Consider the following 21,120-nt stretch of genomic DNA (forward strand, 5'->3'; position numbering starts at 1 on the left):
TTGGGGGTACTTATGCATTTTCCCTACTTTTTTTTACTTTTTGTACATGAAAAATATCATGTGTTTAATATGTGTTCGAGTTACTCTTAAAATTTGATATTAAGGATGTAATTATGACAAGTAATATAATTTGGTAACATATTAAAACAATAATAACTTAAATTCACTGATTAATTCACCCTCTACCACAATATGACGCAATACAAAAAAACAAATGCATATTGCCAATTGAAGCACACTATCTATACGTATCTATTGATATAAAGGCTTAAAACAAGCAATTAATTAAATGAAATTAGTAGAGTTAGTTGAGTGTTGATACCAAACACCATTATTAAAATTCATGCACCTTAATTAAGATATGTCTAAAGGCCGGCATTTTTTAGCTTATTATAAATCCAAATAAAAACATTAAATAAAACCACTATGACTTTGTCTTAAAAATTTATGTTAAATTATTGATATGATTGTCGATTTTTCAACTAAAACGGGATTATATGTATGTTAAAAATTTAAAACATGGCCACCTTAACATGAATACTCCCAATTTAATCTAATTGATTAAACACGTGGCAGTAATCAATTGGAAATAGTGTTTTTGATTACCTACTAGGGGAGTTTGTCTCATTTAATTAAAAGTGAATTTATATATTTTCGATTTCAAACTTCTTGGTGAGATATTGGGACCCTTTATTAGCGTTAGAATAAGAAGACTACTATAGTCTATATATGTAGGTGAATTCATGTTATGTTGAAGGCAAGTACCATGCAGGCGGCTCACTCGTTTTGTAGGAGATATTAGGAGAAAAAGTTCGTTATTATGTATGATATATTGATATTATTTAATACTCTTTTCGTCTGGAATCGTTTGTCATGTTGCATTTATTCAAAGTCAGTTTGATTAATTTTCAAAGGTGAATTAGATCACATTAATTTGATCTTTTAAATAAAAAAATTAGATATTCTAAAACTATATGAAAAATACTATAAATTACAATCTTTTGCATATCAATATGCTGGAAAAATACATCTTAAAATGTTAGTCAAAGTTTTTATAGTTTGACTCTAAAAATAGAAACCATGACAAATAATACTGGATGGATGGAGTATTATGTTCGTTTGGAAATTTTAGGCTTGTGTATGATAAATTCATGGATTAGTTATACATCTTACCTAGTGCGGTAAAGTGTGTAAAGACAAAAATAACCCTCAAATTCTATAAATCATTTTGTTTATTTTCTTAATGTTATGTTTTAGATTTGTATTACTTATTTTATTATTTAGAGAGAGTCGTTTATTGCTAAATAAATCCAACATAGATTAATACAGTTATTGAAATATGAGTTGTTTAACATTTACAGATATCACTACGTGACGTTTGTGATGTTAAATTGAATGTACTATTTGTTGGTGTATTTGTGATTTTCTAATTATTTGTATTTTGAACAATTTCTAAAATTGCATACATATTAAAATTAAAGCTTCCATTTTTTATGCGTAAATGTGCATGGTTTGTTTGATTTTACTATTGTTTACCGATTATTTGATTTTAAAAGTAGACGATCTTTCTTTTAAAAATTGATAGTTGACGTTTTGTGATTGATCAATTTATTAAGATAACATTCAATTTACCCGCACCAGGTGTTTACACCAAGTCAATACATGCATACCATGTGTTTAATTTATATTTTATTTTACTTCATTAAATCACGTAATAATAAAAATTGCATTGACTTGTTATAAACAGCCGGTGCGGGTAAGTTTTTTTCATTACTTTCCCTAAAGCTATTCAAGTGAGAAAAATAACAAACATGACAACAAAATATTCTTCTATTAGCTAGTTAGAGGGTCATAAAATATAATATTATTCGACAATTATCTATCTTGATCCAATTACATGAAATAATTTATTTTATAATAATTCAAGGGTATAACTGAAAGATGTCTTTTATAGTAAACACAAAATGAAGTGAAAATAATGAACCAACCATTTGATTAAAATTTTTATTTTGCATAAATAATTTATGCACTACTGATCCCTGTGTTACTAATCCTTGCATTTTAAATCTTTGTATCAAACGACCTCTTAGAGTCAATAGGCTTGTTTAAATCCTCTTTGATGAAAAATTATATTACTTACTATTTTATATATATAACAAATTTATTTTTGATGTATACATACTAATCATATTGATATAAATAAACTAATTATACTATATCTTATCATATATTTTATCATTACTATAGAGTCCGATTATTTCGAATACACTTCGTGTAGAGGCCCATTAAGTGAAAGCATTCACCTAACAAGGTTTTGATATTCATAGCTTCAACCGAATTTGATATGATCAAAAGAGAAGCAATCCATCGATCTGTTGCACCTTTATATTGTTGAAATCTTATGCAAATATTAAAGTATTAGTTTCCCCTTGTTGATGATGTAAGAAATGATGTGGATAAATTTGTTTCCTAGTCAAACTCATAAAATCATGACTAATCCAATCTGTTTATGTTATGATTAGTTAAAAATCTGCCTTTTTATTTATTATCTGGATTCATTTTATTCCACCTAGTTCAGTCTATTTTAAATCTGGATTGATATATTAGACTAAATTAGTTCATGAAATTTTATGTTCTGAAGAATTTAAAGGATTTTTAAAATTAGGTATTCAATAAAAAACAAACTTTAAATTTACAATTTAGTAAGAATTAAACAAATTGAGTTTATAACTCAATTTTTAGCTCATTTTAATCTAAATCACTTTAGTCCAAATAACATATAAGCGGGTTAATAATCGATTCATTTATTTGACATTTCTCGAATTTAGCTTAATCCGTCTATTTGGCACCTCTACTTATTAACATTACATGGCCATTTGATATATGAATTGATTACGAAAATCCCGCCTTTTAGTTAGTTGTTACCATTATTCTTTATAAGTTTTAGAAAATTTCAAAATTTCTCATTTTTGTGCATCACATTAATGTATCTCGCGCATCAAATTAATGGATGTATCATGTATAAAATGTACCTCACACATCATATTAGTGTATTTCGCGTTTTAAATTAATGTATCTCGCACATCAGATCAGTGTATCATGTATAAAATGTACCTCACACATCATATTAGTGTATCTCGCGTTTTAAATTAATGTATCTCGCACATCAGATCAGTGTATCATGTATAAAATGTATCTCGCGCATTAAATTAGTGTATCTCGCGCATTAGATTGATGTATCAGTGCTGATATTATTGTATCCATTTTGAGACATTTTTATAACTATAAACTTTTAAGGAATAAATTATAATTTTACCTTAAAAGTACGTGATTTCTATAATTTGCCCATAATATATTTGTACACGGTGTTTTTCGAGTTGCAACCGTGAAATCGGCCCACTTTTTATTGTGCGCGTTGGGTTTATATTGACCCTCAACTATAAATAAGTACATTCTAGGTCAAGCCCAATTCACTTCAGACCCAATGCCCACAAGAAAGCGTCCTGACCCGAAATCGAAAAACCCCTCTTCCATAAACCCCTAAAAATTTTGTTTAGCGCAGAAACAAGAAACGCCATTGCTTCTTCTTCGGTGTTCTTGACAATCGAAACGCCATTGCTTCTTGACAATCGTATAGATGGGAAAAAACAAGAAGACGATGTCTGGTGGCGATAGCCAACACTCACCTTCCACTATTTTTGTTAACAATTTACCTTATTCTTTCACTAATGCTCAGGTAATTTCTTCTTCATCCTTAATTTCAAGATTCTAAGCATTGCGTAATAACAAAGCTACTAATTATCTGCAGTTGGAGGAGACGTTCAGTGAAGTTGGACCAATTAGGCGGTGTTTTATGGTTACCAATAAAGGTAATTTCTATTGAAAATTTTGTAATTCAACAAGTGGTGTTGTTTTTCAGTTGCCTATTACTAGGTATCAGTCTTTCTTGAAACTTATTAAGTCTCCATCTCAAGTTTCTTACATCTTGATGACGTTTCTTCTTCAATTTTCTTCACTTTTGTGTGCATAGGTTCAAGCGAGCACCGGGGTTTTGGCTTTGTCCAATTGTAAGTCAATGCATTAATTGTTTTTTTTTCTTTTCTGTTAAGAGTGTCTGGGCCTTCTCAAAATTTCTGATTTAATGACATTACAGTAGTTTGAAAATTGAATGCGATAAATAACATGGTTCTTTTCCTTTGCTCATTATCTGCATAGAATATATCACTTTGTTCATAATTATTCAGCATTCTTGTTCTTGAACTTTTTCCAAAATTGTTTTTTTTATTATCTTTGAATGTGAGGTTCCAACTTTACATGATTTGACATTGTAATGAAGTTATAGATTGAAGTATTGCTTCGTAATTGATAAAGTTACATGAGAGAATTATGTTCAGTGGTACTTTTTCCCCATCTTGTGTACGTGGCTCATATATTCTGCAACTCATTCTTCCTCATACATGTTGTCATAGTGCATCTGTAGACGATGCTAACCGGTCCATCGAGCTAAAGAATGGATCAGTGGTTGGAGGAAGGAAAATTGGTGTCAAACAGGCTATGCAGCGTGCTCCTCGTGAACAACGGCAATCAAAGGGGGATCAAGGTTTGTGCTACTTTGGTTTTCAAATGGAAAATTTTGCCATGTTCAACAAGGACAACTACCCTAACAGAAAATACCCCAGTGTTGCTAGTTTGACTTTTCTATCAATTATATTATTTAGAAAGCACTGCAAAAGCAAAAGACGGCAAGGATGGTCCTTCTGCTGAATCAGTTGAATCAGTTGAGGACAAAGAAGCTTCAAACATGGAGGGAACAGGTACTTTAGTTTGATTTGGAAATATGGGCCACATTTCAATTAAGAAAATTACACCAACAGTCTTTGACTTTTCTATCAATTATATATTATTTAGGAAGTACCGCACAAGCAAAGGACGGCAAGAACGGTCCTTCTACTGAATCAGCTAAGCACAAACAAGCTTCAAACCCACAAAGTATTGCACAAGAAAAAGACGGGAAAGATGGTGCTTCTACCGAAGCAGCTAAGCACAAACAAGCTTCAAGCCGGCAAGGAACAGGTTCTGAGCTATAGCATATGGGTGTTATTTTCAATCTAAATGTAGCTCTTTAGTATCTAGTTGCTGCCTGAGAACCCAGTGATGCTTTAAACTGAATGCCTCAAGTTGTTACATATTAAACCAAAGGATCGGTTAATACATTCAATGCACATCTTTTATACATACCTTTGGCAACCCACTTGGCATTTCACTAATTTGATAATGGCTGTTTATGAGTCATGACTTGCCATATAACATGTCTCAATAATATATGAACTCAAATTTAAGAGGCATCATATTTTAGATATCAGTTTATACAATTGTTTTTTGACATTTATAAAAATATATACTTCAGTAAGTATTTCAAGATTCTTGAACAGATAATTATGTTTGAATAAGTGTTGTAGGTTTTCTACTTCTTTCGGAAAACCTCTTGTATGTGGTCGATTTTGGCCCACTTATCATTAATAATATTTTTTTTACTTGATAAAAAATAATAGAATAAATAATATATAAGACTTATAAAAAAGATAACACTTTGCATGAGTTTTGTATTTATTCATCGAGTGAAACTATTTAACTTTTATTTCTCGAAAAAAATGCGATGATTTACTTTTAGATTCAATGATGAGTATCATATGAGTTAATGATTTCTGTTTTTAATGTTTATTGGTGATTTAGATTAATCAGTAATACGAAATCCAATCACATAGTGGGATTTTACTTTATTAACACATCCCCTGACAATGTAACTTATTGTTGTCAGAGAACTCAGGTAAACCCGCTAGGAAAAAAAAGGCTACATTGCTTTCCAATGGTGCAGCTGATGAAGGAAATTATTCAGGAAAGCAGAGGTAATTTCTTGTGTATTTGATATTTCCGCACTTTCATTTGTTAAATTTCACTATTTTTCTTTATGATGAAAATATTCTGCTGAACCTAGAGCTCGTCGCATCGGGCTTGCCTAGTGTTGGTTACCTCTCCTATGTGGTTTGCGAGCTATTGCATAGGAGCGGGGGTTTTACCTTGTGCGCACCCAAAGGGTGGTGGCTGCAAGTTTTCCTTGTCATATAAATAAATATTCTGCTGAACCTACTTATAGATATCGTTTTGCACTCTGTCAATTTCTGTTGATAATAATTTTGGTATTGCGACAACTACAATAACAACAATTTCTCGGTCCAAAATAAGTTGTATTCTGGAGTTTATGTTTGCACGGTTAATTATCGACCAAATATGAAGTACTAAAACTCAAGGGACTGGTGGATTAGTCTTCTGTAAATTGCTGTAGGATGATAATTGTTGTGCTATTATCCATTGTTACTCTAGATTCTTTTCATTTTTGGTGGACTAGTGCTCTAATATCTTGTCTTGCTTGCCTAATTTTGGAGTTCTTGTGTCAGACATATGATGTCTTTCTAGGCACTACTTAGGTGCTAAGGTATTTTACCGGCGTCGAAACTACAATCTCTTGTGACGTTTTTAATCTCCCTCATTTTACCAATATAAAATTTTATGCGTGTTCACACAGTTTTTTGAGAGGCAAAAGTTTGTAGCTGCATATTCATGTACAATTTGTCTAGAAGTGATTATTGACTTTTTTTTGAGACAGAAGTGATTATTGACTTTTTAAGAGCAATTTTTCCGTTGACCTTAAATTGTTATGTTAAAACTTCAGGTATATCACACTTTTGAGTTTAGAGGGGGTGGGGGTGGGGTTGAAAGGGATCTTGTATAGCTCACAGATAACCTTTTATTTTTAATGCATCCATGAAGTTCCTGTTTAGATGGTTGAGTTTCTTTTTTAAGGAACCATATTCTTGTGTAGGTGCTATATGGCTATACCTTTTGTAACACTTGAAGGGAGTTCTCCCCCCTACATCAACTAATTATTATTTATCAAAAGAGTCGCAGCCATGCCCCATCACTGTTTGGCAATTGAAGTTATGCATTTGCATGTTGTATTTGTGATTGTGTAGTTTTTCCTTTCCTGTATTTGACTGGTATAAATCTTCCTTTTTTTTTTTTTATGTCTTCTTTCATGTTGAACAGGGTCGCCAGGACAGTTATAATAGGAGGAATTGTAAATGCAAATATGGCAAAAGAGGCTCACCAGCTTGCGGCGGAGTGTGGCACCATATGTTCTATTACTTACCCTCTTCCAAAAGAAGAGATTGAAAATCATGGTAAAACCAACTAAATATGCTTCCCCCTTTCATTTGTTTTGGGCATCCATTTTTGCCCAGATTAATCCCATAGTGACTTTCTTTAAATTTAATTTTTTCTTAAAAACAATGTGCTTGGCAAAAGAGACCCAAGTCAACAATTTTTAGTTAGTACTACTTAATTTTGAATAGTGATCTCAGTGGATTAAATCAGCAAAAAGCTGTTGAGGATTTTGGCTTTGAAGTGATTACCTTTTCCCCCCTGGAAGAAACAAGTTCTATCATGAATTCCAAAGGAAGTTATAAGACATGTTATTTGTGAATCAGTGGCTAATATATTTTACAAATCTATGAATGCTCTAGGGCTAGCACATGATGGTTGTCAAATGGATGCTTCATCTGTACTTTTCACTAGTGTCAAATCAGCTCAAGCTTGTGTTGCATCATTACACCAAAAAGAAGTACATGGAGCAACGCTTTGGGCACGACAACTTGGTGGAGAGGTTACGTTGCTGTCGTTTTTTTTAGATAATTGGATGCTTCTGTTTTATTAGCTTTTTGTCAAGTGATCTGGCTTTTCTGGGGAAGGTTTAAGCAGTTTTGCAATTGTTGGATATGTCCTAAATAATGATAATCGGTGTCTAAAACATAGTGGTATGAGATGCTTGGGTCAGTATTGAAATTGAAGTCTTGTAGAAATGCCTGAGAGCTGAAGAATAAGCTCCCTGGTATTGTACCGATAAGACACCCCTAGGGCAGACATTCAGGAATTGAAGTCATAAATCCTCCTCGTGGTGTGCAAATAGACTGTTTTACATTAATGCATGCTTAGGAAGAAGTCCTCGACAATTACCTTTGTCAGAATAAGTAGAATCAATATGGGAATGTGCACTTGTGCGACATGTCCTTTCAGTTTCTATTGCGAAGCTGCGTGTATTTCTAGCAACATTTCACTGGCCCCCCCAACCACCACACACACACACACAGAGTTAGGCTTAGAATTCCGGGTAGCTCCTTCTTAGCCCGAAAATTGGTGATGTCAGCCAGCATGACCTAGTGGCTTCAAAGTGAAAATTTTGTTGCCTTTCCTGTTAAATAATATAATTCCTTAGCTAGGTCTCAGGTTTTTATTATTCTGCTTAACTATTGCTATGCTTTGTTGACCAGGAGTAAGCGTTTGGCATCTGAAAGTCCAAAATAAAGAAAAAAGGGAATATGAGTTAATTCTCCTTATTTACATGTCAAGCAGTTCTCTGTGGGGGGTCCTCATGGTTCTCCATGTTATTACTTCCATTTGAATCCTGTCCCTTTTTGATATTGGTAGTATCTGGTTAATTTAGATGTATCTCGACAAATCCCCTGTGCATGTCCAATCCACTAGCACAGACTGCTGAGATAATCCTAGTCCCTAGCACAAGGCTAGCATAAATGGGCTCACACCAAGTTGTGTAACTATGATTCAAGCTTAGGATTTTCATGTTGTTACTGCTATTAAGGTTATCACTGTGACTTATACCACTAACCTCTCTCCTGAAAAAGGCAAGCTAAACCAAATAACCAATAGTCTAAGAATGATTAAAACACTTTAATCACTACAAATATTTGAATGCTTGTAGAGCAAAGTTATTTAGCAAATAAAATCTCATTGTCAATATAGATTCTTTCACTTCTTAATTAACCAGATACTACCAATATCAACTCATTTTATTTAGCAAAATTTACGATTTAATATGATTTGATAGTGATTTGTCCCATCGTTCACTTCTTTGAACGCTGACACCTCCTGAGAAGGATAATGTGTACGGCCATACGCCACTGCCCACATCTTTAACTTGTATAAATGTCTTGTGCGACATTCTTGTTTGGAAGAGGTCTTGTTTCCTTTTATTGGACACTTTTTTCAAGTTGCCTAATTTTGTAATGTATTATTAAGCTGATTGACTTGCACTTTCTTACTAATATATTTCTTACCAGGGTTCAAAGACTCAACGGTGGAAGCTTATATTGAGGAATCTTCCTTTTAAGGTCTTTCCTTATGCTCTTCACTTTATTAGTTCTATTTCATAAGCTAATCCAGATTTAGTGTACCATTTTCCATTGTATTCACGTGTGCTCACAGAGCTCTGACCTTTGAGCTTGACAATCAAACGTAGGCCAAAGTGAATGAGATAAAAGATATGTTCTCAAAAGTTGGCTTCGTGTGGGATGTGTTTATCCCTAAGAATTTTGAGACAGGGTAAGGGACTTCCCATTGCAAATTTAAATTTGTTATTGTTAATTGCCACTAGTAACCATTAGTTAGCATTTTTGCAGGTTATCAAAGGGATTTGCATTTGTGAAATTTACAACGAAGCAGGATGCAGAGAATGTATGAACTCATATTTATATCAAGTAACTTTATTAATAAGGCTTTAAATTGGTTCATTCAACGGCTATGTTCTACTTTGAAATTGAGAAGCTGTTAAAGTCTGAGAGAAAGTGAACTATAAAGATATTGTGAACTCTTTTCAATTCCACAGACCAAAGTGATCTATGTATTACATAGTCTTGTCTTCTGGCACTTGAGCCAAGGGTCTTTCGGAAGCAACCTCCTTATCTTCACGAGGTAGTGGTAAGGTCTACCCTCCCAAGACCCCACATAGTGGGATTTCACTGGGTATGTTGTTGTTGTGGTCTTCTGGCAAGTTCTCTATAGTGTGGACCATTGGGAATTATAAGATGGACTTTGAACCTGATGGAGGAGTTTGGGGTTTGGGGGGGGGGGATACACATGGTTTCGAACAGTGCAACAGGTAGCCCTTTGGAGGTTTCTTGTTTATTGAAAAAGGTATCTTCTAAAGAAGCCTACCTTTGGCTGATTGCAGTTAGGATTAGTTAGTAATTTGTGAACTCTTTTCGATTCCACAGACCAAAGCGATTTATGTATTAGGTAATCTTGGTCTTCTGGCAAGTTCTTTGTAGGCGACTGGGTCCCATGAAATGGACTTCGAACCAGTTGGAAAACAGGGGTCAGGTAGAATTGTCAATTAACTGCCCATGACATTAGTGAAAAGAAGAAGGAGACAGGAGAGAGTTCAATTGACATTGACCTCACTGTAAGATTTGGTGTAATACCACAGCTAAATTTAGCTGCTCTCCTTGTTTACTCTTTATGAATAGAGTGCTTTTGTGATATGACATGATTTTTGGTAGCACAAATTAGTACATGATCTCAAACATAACCATTACATGCCCCTAAGGCTTAGTTAACATTGTTAACTTTTGGCTGCAGTTTGCATCTTTGAATAAGTATGATCAGAATTTCGCTTTTATAAGGAGTATATGTAAATGGTAAAAATCACAATGTACTTCCAATTTATGCTTACGATGTATGGAATGAGCTTACACCACTGAAGTTTTTCTGGGTTGTACCTTTGGATTCTTATCTAGTCTAATCCCTATTTTTGTTTCGTCTATCTCTTTTTAGGCTATTAAGACATTTAATGGGAAAACAATGAATAAACGAACTATTGCTGTTGATTGGGCCGTTTCCAAAAAGGTTTATGCATCTGGTGGTCAATCTTCTGCAACTGCAATAGATGGTAAGCCTCTTTCTTTTTGTCTGAGAATATCCTGTTATAGTTTGCTAGATATGTTATCCTTGGCTTAATCTAATCATATCGAGCAAATTTATCTTAGTCATGAAAATAAAGTACTAATGTGGCATCCACTTCTTAGCGTACTTCATATATTCGGACCTATTTGTGCCCAGATTTTGATAAATTATTTAAATTATTAATGTCTGAAGTTAATACACCATTGAACCAAGTCAGGGTATAGATTAGGTGGCTCACATTAATTCTTTGGCTTTCTTTTTCTTATTTATTTTAGTGAGTACTTGTGAAATGACCAATTTGATATTAATATTATATTGAGCAGACCTTAGTGGGAAAATTATTGCGGATGATCTGTATGTGTTGTTTTTTAACTTTTAGAAAATCCCTCGAGCCATAGTTTTTTCATCTTCTTTTCCTTGCTCCATGTCAAGGTCTGTTTCAAGTAGTATGTGTACTAGAGTTGCACAAGATGAGGGGAAAAAGGCAATTTTGCATACAGTGCAATGGACTTAGACCTGTCTAGATTAAGCTGAAACTAAAATGCTAATTATGCCTTAGTAGTTGTTGCATTCTTCGGGCTATAATTTATAATTAAGATTCTCCTGCTCCTGCTACATAAATGGATGATTACTTCTTAACATATCTTAGCTGCTTTGGCGTTGTTAGTCAAATGTGTTTGGATGCTAATTTTATTTCCCATGCCTTGTTAAAATCTTCATGCCTCAAAACTGGTTCAGTTTTAATTTGTTCAATATAATATCCATTTGTACAAGTCTTGTTTTGCTTGGTGACTTGAGAAGTCCTAGTTTCCAAAATTTCTCCTCTATATAGGAAGCGATCTAAAGTTCATTGAGGACTGAAGTTGAATGAATGTAAATGTCCTTCAGTGTCTGGGTACCTAATGTGTGATGAGTGACTTGTAGAGACCTGTTACCAATAGTTTAGGTATTTTGGGTTTCATTCCACAAGAGCTTATCATTGTTGTTTGATCATGCTTCGGCTTCCTATCCATTTTTTTCCTTCAAAATGTTTCTCTTTTCCTTCTGTTGTAACTCAGAAGTATCTTTTTAGCACCCCATCAACATATTATCCAACCTCCTTAAATTGACCTTAAAATTGCCAACTACAATACCATTGTATAGGTGCTGTGTGATTGCCTCTTCCTAATGTTCGAGGGTACAACTATGGATGGCCCTCTCGCTGATTTCTTTTTTAAACCTTTGTTAGGTCTGATCTTGAGAATCTTGAATTTCTTTTTTTTTTTTTTGGTCGTCAAAAAAAGAATGTTGAATTCTTGATGGTTGTCACTTCATATTCATCTAAACTGTTCTGCAGCTAGTTCTTCCGTTTCTCAAATTTTGTTTATGGTGGTTGGTGATGATGTTAATACTGTTATGCCAGTTACTCTGTTTATGCTCTTAAATGTGTTGTTTCATGAGTTCGGGAATAATTGAATCTACAATATTGCTTCTGCAGAACAGAGCGCAAAAGATGATAGTGGTAGTGATACGGAGGATGAAGACATTGACATTGATGGAAAATCTCAGCAAGCTGAAGGGGACGAAGATGACTCTGACCTTTTAGAAGAAGATAATCAGACCGAAGTTAACTTTGATGAGGAAGCAGACATTGCAAAAAAAATTCTTCAGAACTTTATTTCTCCAACTTCAATAGTGACAGCTACTCCTGCAAATGATATTTCAAGTCCCCAAAAGAAGGGAAAGGATGTTGAAACTATTCTCCCCCTGGATGAACCACTTGATGCATCTACTCCGAATAAAGCACTAGATGATGTTTCGGGTAAGGACAAAGAGGTTAAAGATATGCAGAGTGAGGGAGCAGATGATCTGCAGGGGACAGTTTTCATTAGCAACCTTCCTTTTGATGTTGATTATGGAGAAGTCAAACAACGGTTTTCAGCTTTTGGTGAAGTGGAGTACTTTGCTCCAGTTCTTGAACAAGTCACCAAGTATGAGCTCTACTATGTGTTTACTCTTTGCTGTCTAATGACTCTATTAAGCTTATTCTACATTTTGCAGACGACCAAGGGGTACTGGATTTCTCAAATTTAAAACAGCAGCATCTGCTGAAGCTGCTATTTCCGCTGCCAGTGTTGTGGATGGTTTAGGTGTCTTTCTGAAGGGTCGGCAGTTAAAAATTTTGAAGGCCTTGGACAAAAAAGCTGCTCATGATAAGGATTTGCAGAAGACTAAAAAGGAGGATAATGACCATCGCAACCTTTACCTGGCAAAGGTTGGCTTCTATTGGTAATGCCGTCCCGGGCATTTAACTTCTTAATTGAGATCTCTAGGTAATGTGGATGTAATTTTATTCTGGTCTGTAACAGGAGGGTCTTATTTTGGAGGGCACCCCAGCTGCTGAAGGTGTTTCAGTGGGTGATATGTCAAAGCGCAAGGGGTCAGTCTCACAAAACTCAAAAGTTATCTTATATTCAAACTGGTGAATCTTGAAAGGAAAACATTCTAACAATTGACTTCATATCAGCTGAGTTCATCTATAGTTTTTTGGCGACAGAAACTGCCCTCCTTTTTTTCTCTACTATAACTCTCTTTTGACAAAAGCTTCTTTAAGGTGTTATGGGACATTAATTCGTAGACCAAGAGTGATCCTTTTAAAGAAGTCTATATGTCCAGAGCACAAAAGCAATATATGATAGGGGTAGATAGATGAACTTGTGGTAATAGTAATGATAATATGTTAAAGAATTGGAGCTCCTCATTAAGACAAGACAATGAAGGTTGATTTTGCTTAGTTCGAAGATTTTCAGTTTTGCCCCCTCAGGCCACATTTCCTATTGGTAGTTACTTCTTTTCAATAATTCTAGCAGGGTTTCTGCATTCAATGGTTAACAAGTGATCTCCTCTTTATTTAATTTTGATCTGCCGGTGCAATTAGCATCGAACTATCTATTCCTTTCTTTTCACTTTATGTTGTGGAAATGAATTGATTAGCTAATAAATTAGGTGAATATATAATTATTTACTTTACCTTCTTACTTCTTTTGATGGCCTTTGCAACATTTTTTGCTACTCAAATGTTTTTTTTTGCTGTTTAATATATCAAATGAGTTTTTTTAGGTAATCAATGCTTCAGCAAATAAAAGAACTCATTTGATGCAGAATGCTTTTATTGGATTGACAGATGAGTTCAAATGAAGTAACATGGTGAATGAGGATTCATATCGTTAACCACTACTTGTTAGTGACTGAGGTCTAGTGGTAGTTGTTGTATTAGATGCAGAATGTTTTAGGAAGTTCTGGAGCTGTTCTATTGCAGTTTTAAAATGTTTTGTAAGTTCCTGTATAGCTTGCAATGCTAACGTTGTTCATTGCGTAGGCTGCAAGAAAAGAAGATTATCAAGCTGAAGTCCCCAAATTTCCATGTGTCAAGGACACGGCTGATTATGTACAATGTTCCCAAGTCAATGACTGAAAAACAGCTGAAGACACTTTGCATTGATGCAGTTACTTCTCGTGCTACTAAGCAAAAGCCTGTTATCCGGCAGGTGAGCTTTCCTTTGAAGTTTAGTCTTTGCAGTTTGGCTATATTATTCTTGCAACTTCATTATACTTTTCTGTGTTGCAGATAAAGTTTTTGAAGGACGTGAAAAAAGGACAAGCAGTGGCAAAGAATCATTCTCGTGGAGTAGCTTTTCTTGAGTTTTCAGAGCATGAACATGCACTTGTGGCTTTGAGAGTTCTTAACAACAATCCTGGCAAGTGTCTTTAGTTTTTTGATATCTGGTGACTTTTAGCATTTTACATTTCTATATCTGAGTATTTATCTATTTTCAGAGACTTTTGGTCCTGAGCATCGACCAATAGTGGAGTTTGCTCTTGACAATATCCAAACAATGAAGCTTCGTCAGAAATTTCAGCAGCAAGGTTTTAACAGGAACAAAGAAGATTTGCAGAAGAATGACAATACAAATGAACGGGATACCCGCGATAAACAATCAAGAAAACGGAAGTCCACAGGAGAAGATGAAGCAACAAACAAGCGTGTCAGAGGTGTCACTTCAAGGGAAGGCAATGTGTCATCAGTTTCAGGTAGTAAAGATGGAGATCAACCAAAAAATAAAGGTGTTAAAGGAGCTGCCTTCTCTGCAGAAAAAAGAGATGAGAAGAACAAGAAGGAAGGTAAAAAGCTAGGAGGCGCAAAACAGAAGCTAAACGATAATCAAGAAGGAAAAAGGCATGGTGGCTTTGGTAGTGAAAAAACAGGTAATGCTACTCCCAAGGTTGGACAAAAAGAAGACGTTGCAGCAAGAGCAACAAAGAGGAAATTCGAAGATAAAACTAACCAACAAAAACAAAGCGTCAGTTTACAGAACCGGAAAAAGGATAAAAAGAAGAAAGATGCAGTTGGACGAGATGGAATAGACAAGCTAGATATGCTAATTGAACAATATACATCCAAATTCACTCGCAGCAGTTCTAATCAAACTAATAGTAACCAGCAGCGCTCTAAGCAGCTTAAGAGATGGTTCCAATCCTAAACCATTCACAGGTTCTTGTGTAGCTTAATTTTATTGTGATAGGTGAGAATCATCGTTTTTCGGTTTGTACTATTTTGTTGTATTTTCTCCATAAAATATCTCTCATAACAATATTTAGTTTTAAAATATGGGATTACATTTTTGGTCATAGACTTTGTGTTTCATTCTCTTCCTAGCCCCTGAGATCAGGGTTACAGGATTTGAGATGAGGGATCGAAATTATGCTAAAATGTTCCCAGTAGAGAGTTGGTACCTATTCCTTGTAACATTTTCTGAACTACGTTTACTGCTATTTTGGCAATTTTCTGGGATTAATGATCTGATATCAACGTGTAATTTTCTGGATGCCTTGTGGCATTTCGATCTAGTATAAGTGAACTAAATAAAACGGAATAACTTTTGGTCTGGACAATGTCATAATGTTAGATGTGATATATTATGATCGATATCGATCACTTGCATGTGGTCATAATAATGGGTACACAAAGTATCGTTGATAAGATAACATCATATTCACTGCTCGAATGGTGACAGTTTGCTTATCCAATTTTCTCTTTGTTTTTGGTTCCGAAAACTTATCCATGAATAAATTGAAACTTGTAAAGATAATCAAGGCACGTCAATAACTCTTATCCAAAACGTGTTAAGTTCAAATTACTTGTCATGTCTGTCTTTTGCCCCTTTTGATTGAGGTTGTATTATTTGATCATATTAATGATGATGTTGATAAGAACATTTTATATGTCCTTTGAATCCCTTTGAGTATATATACTAATATTATTTTTTTTGGCTCCACATAATCCTCATCCACTTTTTCCAAGTGAAAAGCAATAAATTCCCACAGAAAAATGAAGATAGTTCACTACGGCACTCTCTATAGCTTTTTTTTTCTAAGATAATTATTCATGATAAGGGGTTGGGCTATCTTGTTAGATCTCATCTCACTCTTTTTTATATGATTTTTGTTAACCTACAATCTGTCCTGTCTGTTCAATTAATTATATTAAAGTTTTATCAAAAATCAACTTTTAAAAAAGAAAAAAAGATTTCTTCTGCCTGCTTCCATCTAATCATGTTATGTTAAATCTTCGTCTAATTTTTTTTTCATGCATATATTTATTTGTTTTTCTCATAGATTTAACTAGTGTTTGACTATCTATTTCAGAAATTTATCTTTAAATATTTATTTGACCTTAAAACTCGATTAAATTTTCAAATTATGAATTTTAACTTCAAAAATCTATGATTAGACGAGAGGAAAGGTTAGTGCTCGGACCATCCTAAAGATCCCTCCAAACCAGCCAATCAGCTCTGGCATATAATTCAACTATTCAAGAAAAATATGTCACATCATGTTAATTACCAAAAAAATAGGAATTGACTATGATGTTCATAATGATAAGGATTGATCCTAATGTCCAGCTCATTTATACTATTTTAAGTAAATAAATTTAAGATGTATTGAGTCATGGTGTTAAATTTTGTTACATTTTCAATTCAACTTGATCAATTTTAAGTGGTTGAACATCTTCAAGTCATCAATTCATGCTTAACATAGACATTTTTTAAAAAATTTTTTTGCTTCTATGGCTAGCTAACTTTAAATTAGGAAACCACAATTATTGGATTTTGGTATACAATTTAGTGATTATAACTAATAAGCTTAATGAAGATGTCAAGTACACCTTACTTTCTTGTTTCTCACTATGCATCGGTGTTTAAGGTTAAATCAATTTAAATTTACATGAGAAAATATTCTTATTTCTACTAAAAATAACTCCATATCCAAAATATAAATTCAAAATCTTTAATTAAGAATAAAAGATATTTATCATTCCATCCATCTGATACGTGTAGATGTCAAGTAGTTGAGTGTACGCAAATGGAATAAAACAAACGAAGAGAAATACTTTTAACCATTTAGCAACTGCCCCACACATTATTTTACGAATAGTCACATGCAATAATATAAACACTATCTCACGGAGCTGCCAAGTTGCAAAAGCAAACCGACAATGATACCATATTATTTTAGTACTATCTTTATTGGAATACAAATTTTCACATTTTATATTTACTCTTGCGTATAAAAGCATTACATTATACAATTTTAGGTTATGTCTCCATACTCGTAAATTGTAATGTCTTAAAACATCAAGCTATTGAATTGGGATTAGAGACTCATATAATAGTGCAACAAAGTTTTCGCTTCGTTTATTTTTACTTATTCAATATTGACTTAACATACTATGAGAATAGAACAACTCTTTTTCAATTGTTTGTTTGTGAATTGTGACTTAGTGAATACAACAAGATCTGATCAGTAAAATATGTGGGCATTGTGAAATTGTAAATGAGGACAAAAAAAGAAGTGGAAGGCTTATGAACATGTAAGGATCACATGGGAAGTGGAAAAGTGGGTCATGTTAATTCCCTTTAACCAAAGTTTTCAAAAAAGTAGTAATTCTTCTTCCATTGATATGAAGGCAACACATATAACACATTACATGGGAAGCATCCTATGTCCACCCCACTTGTGTGCTATTTTACTTTCCTCATGACCCCTCTTATGTATTTCTTTATTCTAAAGGTATGTTATCATTTTTTGTTTACATATTTACAACTAACCCTCGAATATTAGGATTATGACATTTAATTAAGTGTAGTTGCAACCACAGTAATCTTATAATTTTGTATTCTGTTGACCTTCACCTGCTACTACTCTACTATGTTTCTTCGGTTTAGACGTTGACGGTATATGTTTGCAATAATGTCGATATATCATCACAATTTTGCTGGTATACCAAAAAAAAGAAGGCTAAATGTGTGAGATATTTACGCATATCTACCATTTATATATAAGTGGCAATAAGTACATAGCTGAAGGTATGTTTGTTTCAGCTATGTGCTTATTCACATAACTATCTGTTTGGCCTATTGGATTAGGCTTGACATTTTAACCCCAAGGTCTGGGACTTCAAACCTTGCCAACATCTCTGTTTTAATTTCATCTTTTTTTTCTCCGTAAATCAATTATTCTCTCCGTCCACTTTTATTTGTCACGTAAATTACATTAGTTTGATATTAAAACAAAAAATTTAGATACTCAAAAATTATATTGTAATTTTTTGCATATCAGTATAATGAAAAAATATATTATAAAATGTTAGTCAAAATTTTTATGATTTGACTTTAAAAATGGAATGTATGACGATATATAGTGGACGGAAGGAGTATTATTTCGATAATTAAAAACCTCTACATCTACTAATTGATTTATGAGATTTTCACATTGAAAATTTGTGTTTTAATTAGTAGAGGTCTTTGATTAATTTCAGAATATTTATTGATTTGAGGCTTTGGACATTTCGTATACATAAATATATTTCTTATTCATATTTTAGTTGTTCCATCTTAACAACACAAGTGACAACCAATATGTCTGCTTCACATGTGTGGTTCCACGCGATAATTAACAACATATTGACTTTTGAAATTCTATTTGTGTCATATATATTGGGACAAGGAAAATAACATATATTATTTAAAATTACACAAGATATTATAAATTACAATAATTAATAACTTAAAATATTTAAAATCATACGATAATTTAATTAACTCTCTAAATTTTATCTTTATCACATATAATGAAACAAAAAATAACAGATATTAGGCCGGTGCTCTCTCTCTCAAACCCAGCCAAAGGAGCACATGAAGTTGAAAGACTCTCATTCTTATTTAGAATGGGAAGATCTTTCAGTTCGTCAAAGCTTAAGCTTAAGAGCTTTATCCATAAGTAATGAGAGGAGACTTTTAGAAAACCCTCATGCCTTCTCTGGAGACAGAGATCTTACTGCTACCTCCAAATCTGACAATCTAATTTTGTAGGCTTTTTGCACGGACGCGTGTATCTAGTTGTATATATATAGGACAATAATATGTTACTTCAAGGATTGTCACGTGTCAGCTTTGTCGAAATTTTTAATTTATATAATAATAATAATACGTGAAGTGAAAATATTAGGTATAAATAACATTTTAAAAAAATGAAATTACGTATTATTATGTCTAAGTACGTACTGTCACGGCTGATTGCTCTCAACCAAAAGTATTTAAGATGACAGCGCCTTGGTGTGTAATGACAGTGTGCATTCATAATTATTGCAAAGAATAAAATAATGAAATTTACTGTATACGTTGTGAAGTGTAAGATTGACGCTGACTAAGATTTATGGTAAGAGGTAATTATTTGACGATTTGACACAACCTATTCATACTTTAATGGAGTACCTAATAAAATTGAAAAAAAAAACAGCGCGCAGAGAAATTAAAATTTTAACTATTTTTTGAAAATTATTGTCGGAATATTCTTAAGAGAGATGACAAAAAACTATCAGAATACAACAAAGCCGGAGGTATATATATGCTATTAAATATACTACTTATGAAAATGCTTTGTATTTATAAAACTTAAAAGATGGCTTTTTATAAATATTATGTTTTTTTTTTGATTAAGTATCATATTCTTTCGTAAACACGTGACTTTTCATGATAGTCCTGTTCTTTCATGATCAAATGATCTTTCATGAAAGAATCGATCCTTTTCTAGGATAGACATAACCTTTAATTGCTCTGAAAAAAACAAAATGCTCCCTATCTGAATAGACAAACTTTTTGTAACGGATAAATATTTTCTAAATTTAAAATTTAAATATTAAATTTGAATTTTAATAAACAATTTATACAAATTAAATTACCAAATATTAAATCTTCAAATCTAAGTCATTCATATATATATATATATATATATATATACATATATATATACATATATACATATATATATACATATATATATATATATATATATATAAGACTTATTTAATTAAATAGATTAAATGAGCTAGGCCTTAAAAGGACCTAAAAGATGACTTCTCCAAGATTGAACTTTCCCTTTATATTACAGCGATCCCAACATTTTAATTTGATATAAATTTTGTAAAAAAACTTCAATAAGGTCACTTAACTATGCAGTAAACATAAATGTATATGTACTTAATATATCTCCATATATGTTTATGTAATTGATTTATCTCCTTTATACAAGATTACCCGTTATGGTGATGAATAATTGCTTTTGACAAATAATTTGTCTAACAAGAGTATTAATCATTTTTATGTCTTATAATTAATCAATAATTCAGTTTACTTAAAATATGAAATTTGGTGAATCATACCAGGAAGGATTGTCCAAAAAAATAGGAAGCAGTTGCACCCAATTACCTATTTAATGGAACACATCAAACATGAAATTAAGTAATATGTAAATTATAATGTGCTTAACTTGACAGTTCAGTTACTGATCATTCCAAATGAAAGCTTTCAACTACTTAATTAACAAACCTAAATCATAAGAAATCTAACCAAACACCAGGTTAGAAAAAACTTACTCACACTCGATATTTATTTTAGCTTAAGTTATAATATACAAAATCTTTCTTACATAACACATATGTTAATAACTTCTACCACTTAATTGTAATTAATTTAATACATGTTTTTTAATTAATTTCATTACTAACTATAATAAATTAATATAATTTGAGATAAGTACCAACATGAAAATAAATTTAAATTTTTGCGTGGCAAGAAATGCCCTCGTCATAAAACATTGCCAAAATTAAAATTACAATAAATTATGTTACAGAGAAAAGTACATTTACATATATTGCGTCTTTTATAATCTTTCAGTTCCAATTCTCTTTATGTTGCCATCATAAATTAG

At 32.8% G+C, this 21,120-nt stretch overlaps 1 protein-coding gene across 1 annotated transcript; it reads left to right on the forward strand.

Annotated features, from left to right (window-relative positions):
- Window positions 1-3,637: 3,637 nt before the first annotated feature.
- LOC107032520 (RNA-binding protein 28) lies at window positions 3,638-15,693 on the forward strand. The gene is made up of 19 exons (XM_015234126.2): window positions 3,638-3,736; window positions 3,809-3,869; window positions 4,031-4,067; window positions 4,470-4,600; window positions 4,719-4,814; window positions 4,909-5,073; window positions 5,819-5,906; window positions 7,105-7,238; window positions 7,581-7,720; window positions 9,192-9,242; window positions 9,371-9,453; window positions 9,531-9,585; window positions 10,684-10,798; window positions 12,290-12,782; window positions 12,853-13,066; window positions 13,161-13,231; window positions 14,171-14,339; window positions 14,420-14,549; window positions 14,629-15,693. Exons 1-19 carry the CDS (start codon window positions 3,638-3,640, stop codon window positions 15,330-15,332), a joined length of 3,036 nt encoding a protein of 1,011 aa, XP_015089612.1. The 3' UTR covers window positions 15,333-15,693.
- Window positions 15,694-21,120: the final 5,427 nt, after the last annotated feature.

Source organism: Solanum pennellii, chromosome 1, assembly GCF_001406875.1.
Source record: "Solanum pennellii chromosome 1, SPENNV200".
Lineage (NCBI taxonomy): Eukaryota > Viridiplantae > Streptophyta > Magnoliopsida > Solanales > Solanaceae > Solanum > Solanum pennellii.